We start from the raw sequence: 18,693 nt of genomic DNA on the forward strand, positions 1-18,693 counted from the left end.
ACACTTTTTAAACAACGTGCACGCTTGTATTTTGCAGAATGTTGCTGTTGGAAGTTATTTACTGCTCGTGTTTATTTCTTTGTTCAGCCATCTGCACGTTCATTTGCCCGTTTAATACTCTCTGTATTTACATTACGTTCCTTTAAGCAAATATGAAAGCTATGGGCCGCCGTAGAGCTGATTTTATGAACCTGACACATTGTGGCTCTATATGCGTCCATTATTGATCGTGTGGTCCTACATTAATAATGCGATTCATATGTAGGAGCCGTACTCTGGCAGGCGAGAAGCAAGTAGGGAATTCGATGAAGGGATGAGCGCTCTGTGAACTTGGACTTGCTTTTATGACAAACGAAGCAATATACTGGATGATGACCGTGGCTAGCGAAGCTGGTTGAAGTCTGCATGAGAGCCCTCCTCATTAAATAGATCACCGCTAGATTTAGTGTTCGTAAACATTCACGACAATTTGCAAATGTGCGTTTGAATAGACTTCCTGGAAATATAATTTATCCGGCAGTCGGGGTGGGGGGGCTGTGCCGAACCGACGGATGAAATTTGAGAAAGGGATTTTGAGCTTCCTGTGATTCTTTTGATTGATGTCTGCCGTGACGGCAACGTGATGAGCAGCACGGTCCGGGTGGCTGTTTGCCACCCGGAAAATCTGTATTTCTTTTTTGTCTCCGTGCCCATCTCCGTTCCAGCCTTCATGGCCGTCTTTGTGTCTGTCTCGCTCTTATCCGTTTCCACTTCGCTGGCTCTTTAACTGCATCTCCCGGTGTCACGGGGTGAAGGTTGGGCTCCAGGCCAGGGCCACGCACAGGGTAATTACCCATGCAGTGGGTAGGCCCCCGCGCTCTCGGCTCCTAATTGCGCGGCTCGCGACCGCTGCACGTGGGCCCCGTCTTGCTTGGCCGCGTGCACTTTTCGGGGAAGCAAAATTTTTTTTTTTGTAATAAGTATTCGCGGGAGGAAAAGGGAAAGAAAAAAAAGTGCATGTGTGCACATGTGTGTCTTGGCGCAGCGTTGGTTGTGAAAGTAAACACGGGGCTGGCGCACTCGCCGTGCCACGGAGCGGCGTCTCGTGAAGTGGAGCGAGCGAGCGAGCGTGGTGCGTGCCCTCCCCCTCCCGCACAGCGTGTGCTCGTCTGCCTGCCTGCCTGCCTGGCGAGCAGCAAAATCGCCCTGACCTCGCCACGACCTCCCAGCATGCACCGGGCCTCACTGCTGCTCGGCACGTACACGGCACTTCCCAGCATGCCTCTCGGGGGGCGCCCGGGACACACTGACTCACTCCATTCAAACAAACAGCAGTGTGACATTCTCCACATGGGTTGGGCAGCGGCGTATTCCCCGCGATGAGCTCTGCGGGGAGGGGGGAGAGGGGTGTGCCAAGGGTCAGTGGGGGGGTTTTCACCCCCCCTTTTTTAAACGCAAAGCGCTTGCTTTTCGTGGCTTTTTGTGACGGGCGGCGGCGGCGGCGAGCTTCCCTTCGTCTCTGCGTGTTTTTTGTTGCGTTTTGAGAGAAAACAAGGAGCAATTTCTTTTTAAATAGACCGTTGTTCACATCCAACTAACAACTTCAAATTCAAGCAGGGTAGTGCAAGGGTCATGTCTGCTTGACTTGGTCTTTAACAAGGCCATCTTAAGCAATGTATCTCGATTTTTTAAAATTGTGTTCGGGGCAGAAAGGATGGTATTTTTTAAAGGAAATAATTCGATTAATTCCTGATTAAATTAATCAATATTATTGTGTGAAACGAATGTAAGAACAACTTATTGATGAAGGTTTTTTACAATTCTGCTCTATCGCAAATATTTCCTTTTATTTTGTTATACATATTTGGATTTTTATACCATAAATGAGTGCATTCAATGGCAGATTAACCCCCCCTCCCCCCCGCAAGAACGCTTAACTGCAAACCCTGCCGATTGTGCTATCATTCCCGGTTGTGGAGCAGATACTACAGTTAGAAAACTTAGAAGGAAAATATTTGTTCATTCATATTTTGGCAAAAGATGGCTTTTTTAATTCCTGCTAAAGCGCTCCCAGTTTTTATAGCATCCAGAACAATGGGGTCTTCAAAAAAAACAAATGGAGCATTGAGCAGAGGCTCGTGGCGTTGTGGAACATCAGCCCGGGCGAACTGCTGCCTTCGCATTGTTTGCGTGACCCCGGAGCTTGCGAATACAAAACACAGCAGCACCCCCCCCTGCCCTCCCCCCCCTGACACCCACGCCACCCCTCCCTCGCGGTCGGGTTCCGTCTGTTGTCCAACGGCCACGGCCAATGGCGTTTGAACACCCGCGCTCGTAAAACGCCAACCCCCCCCCCCTTCCCCCACCATGGCCCGCAGGCCGTTCACAGCGGAGCCGTGCGATGGGGCAGCAATTCCAAAGGAGGCCAGGGTGGCTCAGGGCCGCCCCGAGCGAGCTTGCGGCGTGCGTGAACACTCGCTCGTCGCGCCGCTCGCACCCACTCTACTCCCAGAGTGCACCGCTCCCATGCCTTGACCGTGCGTCGCCGTCGCTTTTTGCATGGCTGACGAGGCGTTTGGCCTTGAGAGTTCTGGGTCGGGTCCCTGGTGACCACCGTCTGCCAATAGGGTCGGGGGAACCGGTGGTGGGCTGCGGGGGGGCATCGGGGTGTGGGCATAAGGGACGCGGCGGGGGTGGCGCCTGGAGGTTGGCTGTTTGTCCAGGGAATGTCCGACGACTGGTTTAACGGCATTCACAGGCACATGGAGCCAGGGGAACCTAATAGGCCCTCTCAGACCCTGACAATAAACGGCTGTCACATTCTGCTCGTTCGCAAGTGCAAAGCACGGCCAAATGTGGGCACTGTTACCAGGGCACTAACCATTTCTTGGGAGGATATTTTACGCCACATATTTTGTGTTCAAAACATGCCATTTTAAATGTCACGTAAATATAAACCACATGCTTGTTAACGCTGTACCCAATTTGGTCACTTGGGCCAAAAAAAAGGTAATAATTCCAAGAGGCTTCCTGGGGCTTACTTTGTGAACACATATTTACATGAATGAATAACACCGGTATTTTTTTGTGGGGGTTTAAGGTCTTCATTATTTGGGGTGGCTTGTTCGGAACTAGACGTATGTGAAGACACGAGCGAATGTTCCCGACCTTGAGGAGGAATTTTTCATGCTTTTTCTTCGTTTCGGCCCCCAGGCTATTTCAAGGAACGCAGGGAGGGAGGAGTTGATGGGCTCTTTTCTCTGCCGCCACCGCCCCTTACGCGACCACCACCTCTGCGAGGCCTCGGCCTACTGGAGGCCTTGACCTACGAGAGGCCAACTAAAAAGTGCCACTGTCCCGTAAACGTTAGACAGTTTTTCAGAGCACTCAATAATAAAAACTCTTCAGTTAAGAGTTTGCATATAACCAGAGATGTATTTTACAAGCTTTTCATCAACCTTTATTTGTGCATGAAAGCCTCACGCAGCCGTAAGACACATTTCTAAGGACAGTTCAGCATTGTGCGTGCTTGCAAATTTGCCGTGTAAGTGTCAGCTATGAAGTAATTGAAGTTGCATAGCAGACTAACCATAGCAGGCCCAGTGGTAGCTGGCCAGTTGTAGCAGGCCAATAATGCAGTGAAGCATATCAATCTTATCCACACTGTTCCTCATTCGCTTCTGGGTTTAGGCCTCTTCTATTTGATTTTGGGTGATGAAAACAAGTGACACGTTTGCTGCTCACAGAGAAGGATTGGAACCAATGTTCCTTATTTTCAAGAATACGATGTTTGGAGTTGTTTTGCTTGAGGAGGCTTACTTTTAAATGTGACAAACGTGTCCCATCTGTAGGGCTGGCTTTAGAGGAGACGATTGCGTCTCGGGATGTCGACGAGTGGACTTTAGTGTCAGTGGTGACAGGGCAAGCAAGCTTGCCCACACATGGCACCTTGAGTTCTGCCCACGCCGTTCCCATCCTGCACTCTGCCGCCTTTAGTCATGTGACCACGCAGCTGATGATTGCGGAGCGCAAACATACCTGGGTCTGTTAGGTGTATAATGATGCATCAGTTGAATTAAAATAAGCATTGACGCTGATTAATCGTGCGTGTAAGAATAGGTTATCTGGGAATTATGCTACTGTCTTGCAATGTTTTTAGTGCGAATGGTGCGAACAAAGTTGTGCGAACAAGACTTAAAAAAGAGACAATACCAACAAGGTGGGAAAAGTGAGACAGAAAATAACTATTGAATCACACCATGATAATTAATAAAATCAATGAGGAGGTGCAGAGGTGGTGAATCGCGTCATATGTAGTTGGCTGCACTGGGTAGGGTTGGGGTTTACGTATTTGCACCCATCTGTTTTCCCGTGTGTGTGTCTTATGTATTTTCCGGGCACGGTGTTGGCCGCCCACCTCCTCGTGTGCCTTACCGGCCTTCATAGGTGCTTACGAGCAGCACTTGCCCCAAATGTATGTTAGGGCTCTACGGGGGAATCTTTGCCTTGTCTTTGTCTTTCCTGTTAGGAGACCACTTGCTCACAAGATGCCACGACGGATCCGGGTGGGATCGTTATAATCAAAAGGTCTTTCTGTGGGATGGACGGCTGTGGGTAGTGAATCATGCCTGGCTCCCCGAGTGGACTTCATGCTGCCTGGGCTGTGAAGCATCGGACCGCGGTTGTAGTTGAGGCCGCCGCCTGGTTCTGAGAGGGCCGCAATTGAGCCGTCCGGTCCCGCTCGTCGTGTCCCCGACAGGGGCATCCTTAACTCTGCTTCGGTCGTTCTCTGTGCTTACATGACAGCCCTGGACATTCCGCTTTGGGAATCCGCATCTTTAAAGAAACCACAGAGGAGCGCGAATACTGATTTATATATTGTCATTCATTAGTTATATATAGTGTTGGTTTCTCATACAACAATATTACTAATGATGGTATATCCATTTTTGTTTAAACATCTATTAAATCCTGGTTGTCCTGCCAGATTTCTTGTTATGAGGCAACGCCAACATTAAATATCCTGTGGCATCATTGGTAAGAAAAGAGATGTTTGTATGTCGTATCCTAGCCCAAAATAAATTCGAAACAAATGACAAAAATAGACTGGGCTTCTATAAAGTCAGTCCCAGATCTCCCATGCTAATGGACTATAATTCTGTTCGAGAAGAGGACGTTGAAGCGAATTGCGCTGTTGAACCCCCCTGTGACTAAAGATGTACACATGCCTCTGGACATATCCACATAAATATCTAACAGTGATAAATTTATCAAGACAATGAATTATTGAGTCTCGCGGCTGCACATGTCGGTGCAGGACAACGTCCGGTTGGTGTGACAGAGTGTTCAGCTTGGAGGTCAAATAATCCATAGCGGTTCACAGCTTCGGGAGTGAGCACCACAGTCCCCTACTTGACGTTGGTCGTTGCCGTCATAATTATACGATTTAGAAGGTCCCCAGATTCAGAACTGCTCGACATTTCACGGTATCCCTAATTTAACCAGGCAGATAACCCCTGGTTCACATTTGGTTCGCGTTAATTAGGACTCTTCCATTGATCTAGAAGCCCCTTTGGATTCACTGTTATTCATCTTGACGATCAAGAAACTTTCGTTTCTGTTTTTTTGTTAATACCCCATAGTTACTTTGGAACATTTACTAATATTATATCTTGCATTTAGGCACTGAAGTGGTGCAGTGGGCATGTAGCCTAGTTAGTTGTCTTAGAGTAGACCCTTTCATACCTGTAAACCCCTTCTCAGTGCCTACCTGATTATAGACCACTGCAAACCTTTTTGGTCACCCCGTGCCTTTATAAATCTCAACGTTCATCCTACAAAGTTGCATCACAAGGGAGAAACACAAACAAATAGGCAAAACAAATGTTGTCCGTATTGAAACGGCTGTACCCTGTGTGGGACTGAAAACTCAATTTCCCTGTACAGGAATACGGGTAAACCGTATTGGTTGGCAGCTATGCCCTTCCTAGCCTGCGAGGCCAATAGAGATTTGTTCAAACTTCATCATAGAAAATCTGGCATTTGAATTCACAGTCCCCTAGTGTTGTGGATCGTTTGTCTCCCAACACAACACTTCCGGTTACCATCCACTCCTCCACGGAGCATCCCTCGCCATAAACGTCACGACCTCTTCGCCTGTACTTAGAGGCGTCCGTACTCTCTCAACGCTTCACTGAGAAAACCGAGGGCAGCGTCTCGCACGTGGCAGCAATGACAAATTGTGGCTTGAATTGAGCTGCGTCATCGATGCACGTACATGTGTTGAACTTCTTTCGCACCGTACGTAGCCAATCGTGCTAATCGGAGGTGCGGCGGAAGGGCAACAAACTCAACACAAAAAGCAGTTCTAAAGAAGTGAGTTTTGAAAATATATGCAAAGGTGCATAGCTCTAGTAGCTTCCAAATATCAGAAGGAAGAGCATCCCAGATGGCCGCAAAAGCGCATCTGAAAGCGCGCGACGAGGTGACTCTCTTTGTTCGATGACCAGCCAAATGCCGCTGCTGCAAGGATGAGCCGCAGAGGTCACGTGATTGGTTTATGTTCCTTGACAGCGGCTCATCCACATTCCGAGCAGAGAGCGCCCGGTGTCGCGAAGCTTCACCTCTAACCCCCCACCCCACCCCCACCCTGTGTCGTGCAGGTGCTGGCGGCTGACTGCAAGCGCGTGGCGGCGCTCCAGTACTTCCTCGAGGCCCTGTGCGGCCTGGAAGAGCCTCTGCTTGCCTACAAGGGCGGCAAGTACGTGTCGGTGGCTCTAGGACGTGACGAGCCCACCCCATCAGCAGGGCCACGCGAATACGGGGGGGACTTCTCCAGGTACCAGGTGAGGGGAAAGCCATGACGTGGAGAGCAGGGCAGCCTGATCAAGTGTTACCCCGCACGTGCGTATGCTAGTGCGTCTGTACCTGTGTGTGTGTTCTAATTATGGGGAGCAGAAGTGTAGCAGTTAGTGTGCTGTGCTACGAGCCAGGAGACCCGGGTTCGATTCCCGTTCGCGGCAAAACACCATTGACGATTATCTGAACCGGTCCCGGGTCTCCCCTAGGTCGACTCGGCCTCAAATGATTACCTGGTGCGGTGTTGTGAGGATCATCACCCGGGAGACAAATGCGGCCGAGCGTGGTGTTCGCCACCCATCCCCTCGTGTGCCATTCTGGCTTTCATAAGTGCTCGCTAACAGCACACTCCCCATCAGCATGTTAAGGCTTTATAGGAGATCTTTTTCTTATAACCATATGCGGGTACATGCATTCTCTACATACAAATGTGCACACAGGTGAGTGCACTAACATGTAAAAGCACATTTGCTGGTACAGGCCTAAATATTTTCCCCCTCCCTCAAACCAAATGCTGCCTTCTGCAACCTGATAACATTTGGGGGCAATAACTCTTACTTCCAATCAGTGTCCACTGTTCACTAGAATTCCAACAATATGCATAGGTTTGAGTTGAAGGAAAACCATTAGGGACAGAATCCTAAAAAACATTTTGGGAGAATGTTGTGTTAGGGTAATATGTATATAAACTATAATGGACAGAGCACTTCGGGCCTCCTTGCAGAAGACCTCAGGTTCGTGATAATCATTTGCAGTGTCACTGAACCCGGCAGCACCACGAGGCTCTCTCTAGGTATGTCGCTGCCAGTTCTCAAACACTGAAATTTATTTCTGCAGAGGGAGCATCTCTTCATTCAATACCAGGCAGAAGATTTCAAATGGTATTCGCTGGTGTGTATATATATTGAATGTATGTCAAACTTCTTTCGCACGGTACATAGCCAACCGTGCTAATCGGAGGTACGGAGGAAGGATAACAAACTATACACAAAAGCAAGCAGTTCTCAACAAATTAGTTTTCAATCTAGATTTATAAGTGCACAGCTCCAGTGGCTTCCTTATATCGGGAGGAAGAGCGTTCCAGGCGGCCGCAGAAGCGCATCTGAATGCCCGCGATGCGGTCACCGTCTCTGTTTGATGGCCAGCCAAAAGCCGCTGCTGTCAGGATGACCGGAGTTCACATAACGGTTTATGCTCCTTAACGAGATCGGCAAGGTTTTGTGGTTCATTTGGTTAATTTCTCACATGTCCATGAAAGGCGTTCTGTCCACGGTGCGCCAGTCCTCACCGCGTGCCGTTCCCGACCTCACCTCGTGCCCGATCGGACCCCACCCCCCGTGTTCGTACCACAGTGGACGGAAAACATTAAGGGGTCGATCCGACATCAAATAAAAAATTGCCCATAAAGTCTGTTTAGCCTTGGTTTATGTTTATTTAATCAAACGCATAGGGAGGATGCGGGGTTAAAAATAGGGGCTCGTTGTAAATAAGCCCACGTTGCTGCCGGTGTGACAATGTTTTTAATTCGTTTGTTTACGAGATCCCCGCGGCGCGCAGGGCTTTGTTGTCGGGGTCGTGGCGCACGAGGTGGCATGGCCAAGGGGCCGCGTCCCCACGAGCAGCAGGGCTCGCCGCACTCACCTCCTTCCTGGCCGCTCGCTGACATGCGGGCAGATGTTGCGTGTGGGGGGCAGGAGTGGCATGGTGCGGTGGAGGAGGGGGTGGGGATGCGTGTGTGTGTTTGTGTGTAGTGGGGAGCGATAGTGCAGCGGTTAGCGCGCTGCGCTATGAACCCGGCGACACGGGTTCGATTCCCGCTCACGGCCAACAACAGTGACGATTATCTGAACCGGTCCCGGGCCTCCCCTAGGTCGACTCAGCCTCAAATGAGTACCTGGTGCGGTGTGTAAACATCGTCACTGGGGAGACAAAGGCGGCCGTGCTTGATGCGAGCCATCCACTCCCTCGTGTGCCGTGCCGGCCTTCATAGGTGCTATCTAACAGCACTTGCACCAACAATCTGTTAAGGCTACACGGCGATCTTTGTTTTTGTATGTGTGTGTGCCGACTCGGCCTCAATTGAGTACCTGGTGCGATGTGTACTTGCCGCCACTCGGGAGACAAAGACGGCCGGGCATGGTGCCGACCACCCACCACCTCGTGTGCCGTGCCGGCCTTCATAGGTGCTCGCTAACAGCACTTGCCCCAACAGTCTGTTACAGGCTTTTCAGGGGATACTTTTACGTATGTTTGGAGCGGAATTGCAGCGGTTTGCACATTGCTCTCCAAACCGTAATAATCAAATTGAAATTCATGAGAAAAAACCCCATCTTAACAGAATAATAGTGCAGGCCGGAAAACCGTACGTTTCAAACAAACACACGCTGAAATGCGTAAAAAGCACACGGCCTCTGCATTATGCAAAAACCATCAGCATTTCCTGAAGACGTGCATTGTGGTCCTCTTGTCACCGTCAAAATTAATTTGAGCAAATGTGACCGACTGAGAGGCAGCAGTGATGCGGTGACAGACAACTGTGGACCGGTTTTGTCCACCGCACATATTTTCCCAATTAATTTTGATGGTGACCTCAGACAAGAGGACCACAATGCACTTCTTCAGAAAATGCTGGTGGGTTTTACTCGCGCGCAGAGGCTTGCGTGCATTTTACACATTTCAGCGTGTTGTTTGAAAGCATTAAACACTGTAACCAGTGTTAGATTCCTGGCCATGCATGTCAGTGACCAGTTGTATCTGGTCCTGTCTTAGACCTCTCCTAGATTGACTCCGACTTTAATCGTTGTGCGTGTGTTAGTAGGCCAGTGCGCGTACGTGCGTGTATGCATATTATGTGCTTAGTCATGCACGTCGCTCAAGACAGTTGTATCTGGCCTGGGTGACCGAGCCTTCAGTGAGTACCTGATGTAGTTGCGTGCGTTCTCGTTCAGAGAAGTGGGGTGACCGAATAAGATTCCAGTGGTCTTGGACACACCACTCCCTCTTGTTGCATGATAAACATACCTCAATGGGTGCCCGCTAACAACACTTGTCAAAACAGTCCATTCCAATTAATAGGGGAATAGAGACCTATCGCTGTGTGCAAGTGTAATTTTAGGAGTGATTCGTACGTGTGTTCCAGCATGTAAGTATGAAAGCATGTGGCTATATGTGTACACATGCCTGGCTGTTCCGCACGTGAGCAGAGACTTGGTGCACGGGTGGGGGGTAGGGGAGAGAATAATAACAAGTAATTCCAGCTACAAACCCAATATCAACTCGCTGTGTCCCATGACCGATGGGCGCGGGACATTACCACCGCGCGTGGCTTCAGTGCAGCCATCCTGGCAGAAGACTCGGAGGTCGCCTCGGTATCGTGTAGTTGCAAAGGGCGGCTGCTGTCATCGTCGTTGTTGTTGTGCGTGGATGAGCGCAGCACACGTGGCATTCTGCAAGTGACCCTGCTGTGATCGCGTTGAGCCGCGCCCACCCCCCCCTTGACACCTGCGTGGCCGCATTCTCTCTGTGCCGCTCTAACCGCTCTTCTTTGCGTTCTCACCATGTCGTGTGACCCCCTCCCCGGGTTTAGCTGCCCTGCCCTTCCTTTTGCCCTGAAACGTGTTGGGAATTGAGGCCGGCCTCCTCGTAAATTTCAGGTGTGTTCAGTTCTTTTGAACACAAACTTTACACTCGAATTCGTTAATCGAATGTCATCCTCCCACAAATTCTTTGTTCATAACGATTGCGTGTCTAATGTATGCTGAAGTACAGTGAGGGAAAAAAGTATTTGATCCCCTGCTGATTTTGTACGTTTGCCCACTGACTAAGAAATGATCACTCTATAATTTTAATGGTAGGTTTATTTGAACAGTGAGAGACAGAATAACAACAACAAAATCCAGAAAAACGCATGTCAAAAATTTCATAAATTTATTTGCATTTTAATGTGGGAAATAAGTATTTGACCCCTCTGCAAAACATGCTTGGTGGCAAAACCCTTGTTGGCAATCACAGAGGGCAGACGTTTCTTGTAGTTGGCCACCAGGTTTGCACACATCTCAGGAGGGATTTTGTCCCACTCCTCTTTGCAGATCTTCTCCAAGTCATTAAGGTTTCGAGGCTGACGTTTGGCAACTCGAACCTTCAGCTCCCTCCACAGATTGTCTATGGGATTAAGGTCTGGACACTGGCGAGGCCACTCTAGGACCTTAATGTGCTTCTTCTTCAGCCACTCCTTTGTTGCCTTGGCCATGTGTTTTGGGTCATTGTCATGCTGGAATACCCATCCACGACCCATTTTCAATGCCCTGGCTGAGGAAAGGAGGTTCTCACCCAAGATTTGAAGGTACATGGCCCCGTCCATCGTCCCTTTGATGCGGTGAAGTTGTTCTGTCCCCTTAGCAGAAAAACACCCCCAAAGCATAATGTTTCCACCTCCATGTTTGACGGTGGGGATGGTGTTCTTGGGGTCATAGGCAGCATTCCTCCTCCTCCAAACACGGCGAGTTGAGTTGATGCCAAAGAGCTCCATTTTGGTCTGATCTGACCACAACACTTTAACCCAGTTGTCCTCTGAATCATTCAGATGTTCATTGGCAAACTTCAGACGGGCATGTATATGTGCTTTCTTGAGCAGGGGGACCTTGCGGGCGCTGCAGGATTTCAGTCCTTCACGGCATAGTGTGTTACCAATTGTTTTCTTGGTGACTATGGTCCCAGCTGCCTTGAGATCATTGACAAGATCCTCCCGTGTAGTTCTGGGCTGATTCCTCACCGTTCTCATGATCATTGCAACTCCACGAGGTGAGATCTTGCATGCAGCGCCAGGCCAAGGGAGATTGACAGTTCTTTTTTGTTTCTTCCATTTGCGAATAATCGCACCAACTGTTGTCACCTTCTCATCAAGCTACTTGGCAATGGTCTTGTAGCTCATTCCAGCCTTGTGTAGGTCTACAATCTTGTCCCTGACATCCTTGGAGAGCTCTTTGGTCTTGGCCATGGTGGAGAGTTTGGAATCTGATTGATTGATTGCTCCTGTGGACAGGTGTCTTTTATACAGGTAACAAGCTGAGATTAGGAGCACTCCCTTTAAGAGATTAGGAGCACTCCCTTTAAGAGTGTGCTCCTAATCTCAGCTCGTTACCAGTATAAAAGACACCTGGGAGCCAGAAATCTTTCTGATTGAGAGGGGGTCAAATACTTATTTCCCTCATTAAAATGCCAATCAATTTATAACATTTTTGACATGCGTTTTTCTGGATTTTTTCGTTGTTATTCTGTCTCTCACTGTTCAAATAAACCTACCATTAAAATTATAGACTGATAATTTCTTTCTCAGTGGGCAAACATACAAAATCAGCAGGGGATCAAATACTTTTTTCCCTCACTGTATATAGAGTGCGGCGATTTGGAGCGCGTGCACTTCTTAAACCTGTTCGGTGTGTCATTGAAACGACAAAAAACTGCGAAGCCCTCTCAAGAGATGGAATTTGAGCAACGTCTGCTAAAATATCAGGGAGGTATTTTGTACGATGACAGAAGTTGAAATCGACTGTCGAGGCTTTATTTCGCCCTGTTTGTCGCCGAGTGATTTTTTACTCGTGCAAAAACCGAGAAGCACCGAGAGGGAGGGGGCTCCGGGATGATGCTCACAACTGTCCAGCTGTAGATGCGTGGGTTTTCAGAGTCGAAGTTAGGGCAAGTGATGTCATGGACTGGATGCCATCCAAATCGCCAGTGCGGTTCGCAGCGATCTGTTTTCACAGATGCGGTGAAGTGAACTTGCCATGGGAAGAGAGAGAGATAGCGCAGAGCAATTACCGCCCTGCCAGAACTCGCCGCACTCATGCAATGTAGGCCGTGTGGAACTTGAACAAAAAAACAACGCAAACATGAGGTGGCCGAGTGGCTTGTGGAGCACTGCTCTGGCCTCGAGCCTGGAGTGGCCACTGATGGCGTAACACTGTGGGTGAGGTTAAAGCGTCTCGCTCGTGTTGCCATTCGTCTGCAGACAAAGCAGCATCACCGGTAACCCAAAGATGGCTCAGCACATGGGGCAAGTAGTTTCATCCCCCCCCACCACTGCCGGCAGGGTTCCAGCACCCGTGGCTCCCGCTTGAACCCCACTTCGCGCTCTGAGCGGCCGTCGCGTCTGCGTGGCGAGATCGGGCTCCGTCAGGGAGGCACTGCCTGGGCCCCGTCTCTGTAACACTACACCCTGGGGGCGGCAGTGACGCGGTGCAAACACACCGTGCCATGGCCCGCAACCACTTGCTTTGTAGCACTGCGGTGTGTAGGAGGCGATCCCACATGGGGACTATTTCCCAGCATGTGCGCTTGATTAGACCTCGGCTTGTACTTGAGAGGGCACGCCACTTGTGTTCCTTGACTCTGCTGCCCCTCTTTAGTCGGTCCAGGAGCCAATCACGTTAAGCGCCGGCGTCGACCAAAGGAAACAACCTAACCACAGTCACCACGGCGGGAGAAGGGAGATCGACGTGAGGAATGACGGTGTCCTGGAGGTGAATGTTGAGGTCTAATCCAAGGACTGCATGTGGACCTCTAACGAATGAATCCCTTTTGCCTGGGTTGCGGGTGAGCGTGTGTCCTTCCCAACCGGACGACACTTAAACAGCACAGCCATTGGCGTACATGCCTGTAGATTTCTCTTCACTGCACGCATGCCTGTGAATACCTTTGACCGTTTCAGTTTAGTTTTATTTATTTAACCAGAGCCCCAAGGCTCACCATCTCTTCTGTACGTGTCACTGTGGAGCTTTGGTTCTTTTTTTTTGGTTACTGTTTTAGATTGATTGCGGTGATTTGTCTTATTCAGGGTTTCAGTCATAACACAGGTACGCTGGCTTACCTTTGTAATTGATGAAAAGTCCTTCGTGTAAAATCAACCTCATCATCATTGTCATCATTGTCATCATCATCTCTTGAGTAACCAACCGGTGAGTGGCTTTCTCACAGGGATTTTTCTACACCATAGGAATGTGGAATTTTCACTGCTTGTTCAGGAACATTCGTGATTGTTGAGCACCAGCTGACACTTTGTTGATCCTTGGGGACTCCTACTAAGAGAAGCAGTGCGAGAGAACCACCGTGCTCGGATCATTTATCTGATAGGCGATGTACCGGCAAAGCAATCGCGACACTGCTCTGAGTTTCAGAGCGCGCTCGTGGCCCGCTTGTTGGCGCATGTTCCCGCAGTGCCGCTCCTCCGGAGCTCGCGCCTTCCTCTGGACGCTGCTCCGTCGTGTGCTGGGGGTCGGGGGGGGGATGTAGGTGAAGGAGCGTGTGAGTGTTGACGTGCGGGCCAGCGCTGCGTGCCTGCGTCGTTAATGCAGTCCTTAGCTCCGCCGACTCTACGATGCTTTTAATGAATGAGTGCTGCTGCTGCTGCTGCTTCAGCAGCTGGGAATGCGACATCGATTGCTGCTCCGGCACAAGCGATGTTCTCGAGTCTCGTGGGGGTGGACGGGGGGAGAGGGGGTGGGCGGGGGGGGGGGGGAGAGGGGGTGGGCGGGGCGGGGTGGGGGGCTGCTGTCCGGAACTCAGAATATTTCATTCTTTACTTTTCCATCGAAAAAAAAAACAAGTTTTTTTGTTTCAGAAATGATGCATCGATGTGTACATACACAGCAGCGGGTGTCAATCACCACTTAGTTGTAGTTATGTCACCGCAGCGCTTGTGCCAAACCCAGCTCGCTGGCGGCAAAGAGCGCTGAAGGCTTCTTGGCAGAAGCTCGCGGGACAGTCCCAGGTGTTTAGTTTTCAAGTTAAGTGACGGATGTACATTCTTATACGTAGAGATCCGTAATGCGCATGTACACGTACACGCATAGACACGTACGCTGAGACCATTGGCAGTGAAGAAACAAATGAAATGAGTAAGAAAAAAAACCAACAGCCATCACAATCACTAAATCTTTAAAGTTGGCATGCGCCTGTAATATAATTACCACTTTAGCATACCTTTATGGCCCAGCAAGCGTGCATTTAGCGTGCGGAGGACCGAATGTGACACTGCGCGTTGGCACCGTGCCCCGCACAGCGCAACGTTTCGGCACCACGCAGAGCCAGTCTCCCCCGTGTAAATAAAATATAAAAGGCTTAAAACGACCACAAGAAAATGCCGTGCGTGTGCACGCGCGTGTGTATATATTGCGGGGAGCGGTAGTGTAGCGGTTAGCGCGCTGCGCTACGAACCCAGCGACCCGAGTTAGATTCCCGCTCACGGCCAACACCGGTGACGATTATCTGAACCGGTCCTGGGCCTCCCCTAGGGCGACTCAGCCTCAAATGAGTATCTGGTGCGTTGTGTAAACATCGCCACTGTGGAGACAAAGGCGGCCGGGTGTGGTTTTGGCCACCCACCCCCTCGTGTGCCGTGCCGCCCTTTATAGGTGCCCGCTAACAGCACTTGCCCTTACAGTTTGTAAAGGCTATGCAGGGGATCTTTGTATATACCATAAACATGAGCTGGCACACGCAATGCAGCCAAACCAGACGCTCGGGTGTAATATCGCCTCTCGTCTCGCAAACACCAAGCGAGCACAGACGGAATGGGCTCGCCAAATTTGGAAGGCTCTCTGTGAGACCACCCAGGGCACAGACTGGCTAACGTCTGCTTCTCTGCAGATGGAAAATGGAAACCATTAAATCAGAATGTAACAATGTTAAGTGGGGATCCTGTTTGCGTGGCTACGTAGGAAATGAGCTCGTGGTTTTCATTCTCTTCGTTCCCTCTCTTCTTCTGTGCGTTGGGTTTTTTTTGTTTGATTATCCTTGGCTGGTTAATAGTTTTAAGAAATAATAATTCTTGGTTCTGAAAAAAGAGAAAAAACAGGTCTTGAAAATCATCCGGTAATGTATTTTGAAATGATATTCATACGTGTAATAACAGTGGTAAGACGTAACGCTTGCAGGGAGGGGTGTCTATGCGCTCGAGGTCCAGGTTTGTGCACTGCATTGCCAAACTCGTCATCACACGCTCATCGGGAACGTGATACAGACATAGGCCATTGTGCGCCCTTGTTCTATCCGCGTACCATCTTAATATCCGCATACTTAAGTCTTGAATGTGTCCCTGCTCGTAAGGATAGTGCGTTTAAACTGATTTTACGTTGGCGCAACCAAGTACGAGCCGAAATGTAGCTCGGCTGGCCGAGAGAGTGGCGGGGCACCCGCGAGATCAAGTTCCAGCCAGGATCAACTCAGCCCAAAATTATTATCGTCGTTGTCATAACCACGATCATAATCATCGCCACTCTCATCATCATCAACCGAATCAATATCATGATGATCGTAATCGTCATCGTTATCACTGTTAATGCAACAATCACTCCTCGGGGGATCAGTAAAATGACCACCGCTTAGTTGGGGGAGAAGTCGCCATCTATCGAGGTCAGTGGTTCTTAACCTTTACTGCAGCCTTTGCGCCCCTTTGGTTCGCAGTCGTTAAAAAAATTTATATTGCTAATACATACGTAGGTTTGATGAAGCAAAGTAGTTGCAACTTTCGTGCCCGTGCTTAAGTTGCGTTTCCATGGTTTACCTTCTAAAATAATCTGGCCATGTCGCGCACCCCCCAGGTGGGGTGCAGTGTGCGCACCCCACGTTAATAACCGCTGATCCAGGTCATCCTCTGAAGGCTGGTGCTCGCCATAGGAACGCGGAATTTCCACCACCGGCTCGGCACAACCGATGGGGGGGGCGACCGCGTCACCCGCGATTGCGATCGCGGGTGACGCGGTCGCAGTGCCAGAGCTCGCTCCTGACGTGCGCCGGTGCTCGCGGTTTGGCCGGCCACGAGTCCCTCCCGCGATCGCTCGCACACGCACGGCACCGGCGCCGTGTAAACCCCCACCGCGTCGGGCGGGTGTAGTCCTACTCGGCACCGTGGCGCGTCCACGGCGCCCAGGTCCAAAAGGCGCTACCGTAGCCCGCTGGCCCTAAGTCCTCCGAGCTTGCGTTAAGCGAGCAATACCAATTTGTTTTAATACCGGGGGGAAAAAAAGGTGGGGGGGGGGCCATTTTTTTGTTGTCGTTTGTTTTAGTGCCCTAATCCCCAATTGGCAGCATTCCACTTGTGCCATGATTAACCGTGGGTTCAATTAAATGTTTAAAGCTTTTTAAATAAAAGCTTTACGGTGCACAAGGGGTAATGAGGCAGTTCGCACAATGAGTGAATTACACTGTGTAAAATACAACGTAAATAAATAAGAAGCCACTTCACCGGGCGTGCTGGGGGGGGGACGGGGGGGGGGGGGTGAAGCGTGAGGGGGCGAGAGTGCGAGGGGCTAAGGGAGGGAGGGTGGCAGCGTGTTGTAGAAGGTGCAGCCTTTGTCTGAGCACGAAACTCCTGAAGTAAGTAGCAGCCAGACAACGTAAACGTTACAGAAAACAAAAGAACACGTATGCATCAAAGGGGATGATTTGTGTCATGTGGGCGAGGGTGACACAGTAACAACGTGCATCACCCGGGCGAGAGTGTGACACAGTAACAACGTGCATCACCCGGGCGAGAGTGACACAGTAACGACGTGTCACCTGGGCGAGAGTGACAGGCCGCCATTGTGTGCAAAGAGAGTGACTGTGATGATGTGTGTATCACCTACGGTGGAGGTGACGCGTTGACGGCGTGTGTCTTGACAGGGAGAGGATGATGTGCTGGTGGAGGAGGAGCAGCTGGCGAGCGAGGGGAGCGATGAGGAGAGTGATGACATCCGGCAGTTGAAGGCGCGCAGGGAGGCGCTCACGCTCAAGGTGGCAGAGCAGCGGCGCCGGCAGGAGCAGATACAGGTACTGGTGACACAAAAACAGAGGTCACAGACACAGGTGACATCTACACCGGGGATACAGGTGATACAGGTGATACAGGTGATACAGGTCACACAGGTCATCGAGATGCACGTGAGACACAGGTCACACAGACATGGGTCACACAGACATGGGTCACACAGACATGTGATACAAATGACAGACACAGGTGATACAGACACAGGTGACGCAAAGGCAAAGATCCCCCCTGTAGCCTGAACAAACTGTTGGAGCAAGTGCTGTTAGCGAGCACCTACAAAGGCCGGCATGGTACAAGAGCGGGTGGGTGGCCGGCACACACATGCAGTGAGGGAAAACAGTATTTGATCCCCTGCTGATTTTGTACGTTTGCCCACTGACAAAGAAATGATCAGTTTATAATTTTAATGGTAGGTTTATTTGAACAGTGAGAGACAGAATAACAACAAAAAAATCCAGAAAAACGCATGTCAAAAATGTTATAAATTGATTTGCAATTTAATGAGGGAAATAAATATTTGACCCCTCTACAAAACATGATTTAGTGTCGTCCCGACAGTTCTGTTCCTTCACCTGAAGAAGGCCACTTGTGTTGTGGCCGAAACGTCGTGATTTTTGTTGTTTTATTTTTTACCTACGTGACTTTACCGAATAGAACCAAAGAGCATGACTTAGTACTTGGTGGCAAACCCCTTGTTGGCAATCACAGAGGTCAGACGTTTCTTGTAGTTGGCCACCAGGTTTGCACACATCTGAGGAGGGATTTTGTCCCACTCCTCTTTGCAGATCTTCTCCAAGTCATTAAGGTTTCGAGGCTGACGTTTGGCAACTCGAACCTTCAGCTCCCTCCACAGATTTTCTATGGGATTAAGGTCTGGACACTGGCGAGGCCACTCCAGGACCTTAATGTGCTTCTTCTTGAGCCACTCCTTTGTTGCCTTGGCCGTGTGTTTTGGGTCATTGTCATGCTGGAATACCCATCCACGACCCATTTTCAATGCCCTGGCTGAGGGAAGGAGGTTCTCACCCAAGATTTGACGGTACATGGCCCCG

General features: G+C 50.0%; 1 protein-coding gene across 5 annotated transcripts in view; it reads left to right on the plus strand.

The window, feature by feature from the left end:
- Window positions 1–18,693, plus strand: part of SMG6 (SMG6 nonsense mediated mRNA decay factor) — a 189,103-nt gene that overhangs the window by 121,013 nt on the left and 49,397 nt on the right. For all 5 annotated transcript variants that reach the window (XM_032967690.2, XM_032967687.2, XM_032967688.2 and 2 more), the window contains exons 15-16: window positions 6,642–6,824; window positions 17,497–17,643. In XM_032967690.2, the coding sequence (XP_032823581.2) occupies window positions 6,642–6,824; window positions 17,497–17,643 (330 nt within the window). The remainder of the gene's footprint in view (window positions 1–6,641; window positions 6,825–17,496; window positions 17,644–18,693) is intronic.

This window comes from Petromyzon marinus, chromosome 38 (assembly GCF_048934315.1).
Source record: "Petromyzon marinus isolate PM22_M1 ecotype Great Lakes invasive population chromosome 38, UKy_Petmar_22M1.pri1.0, whole genome shotgun sequence".
Taxonomy (NCBI): Eukaryota; Metazoa; Chordata; class Hyperoartia; order Petromyzontiformes; family Petromyzontidae; genus Petromyzon; species Petromyzon marinus.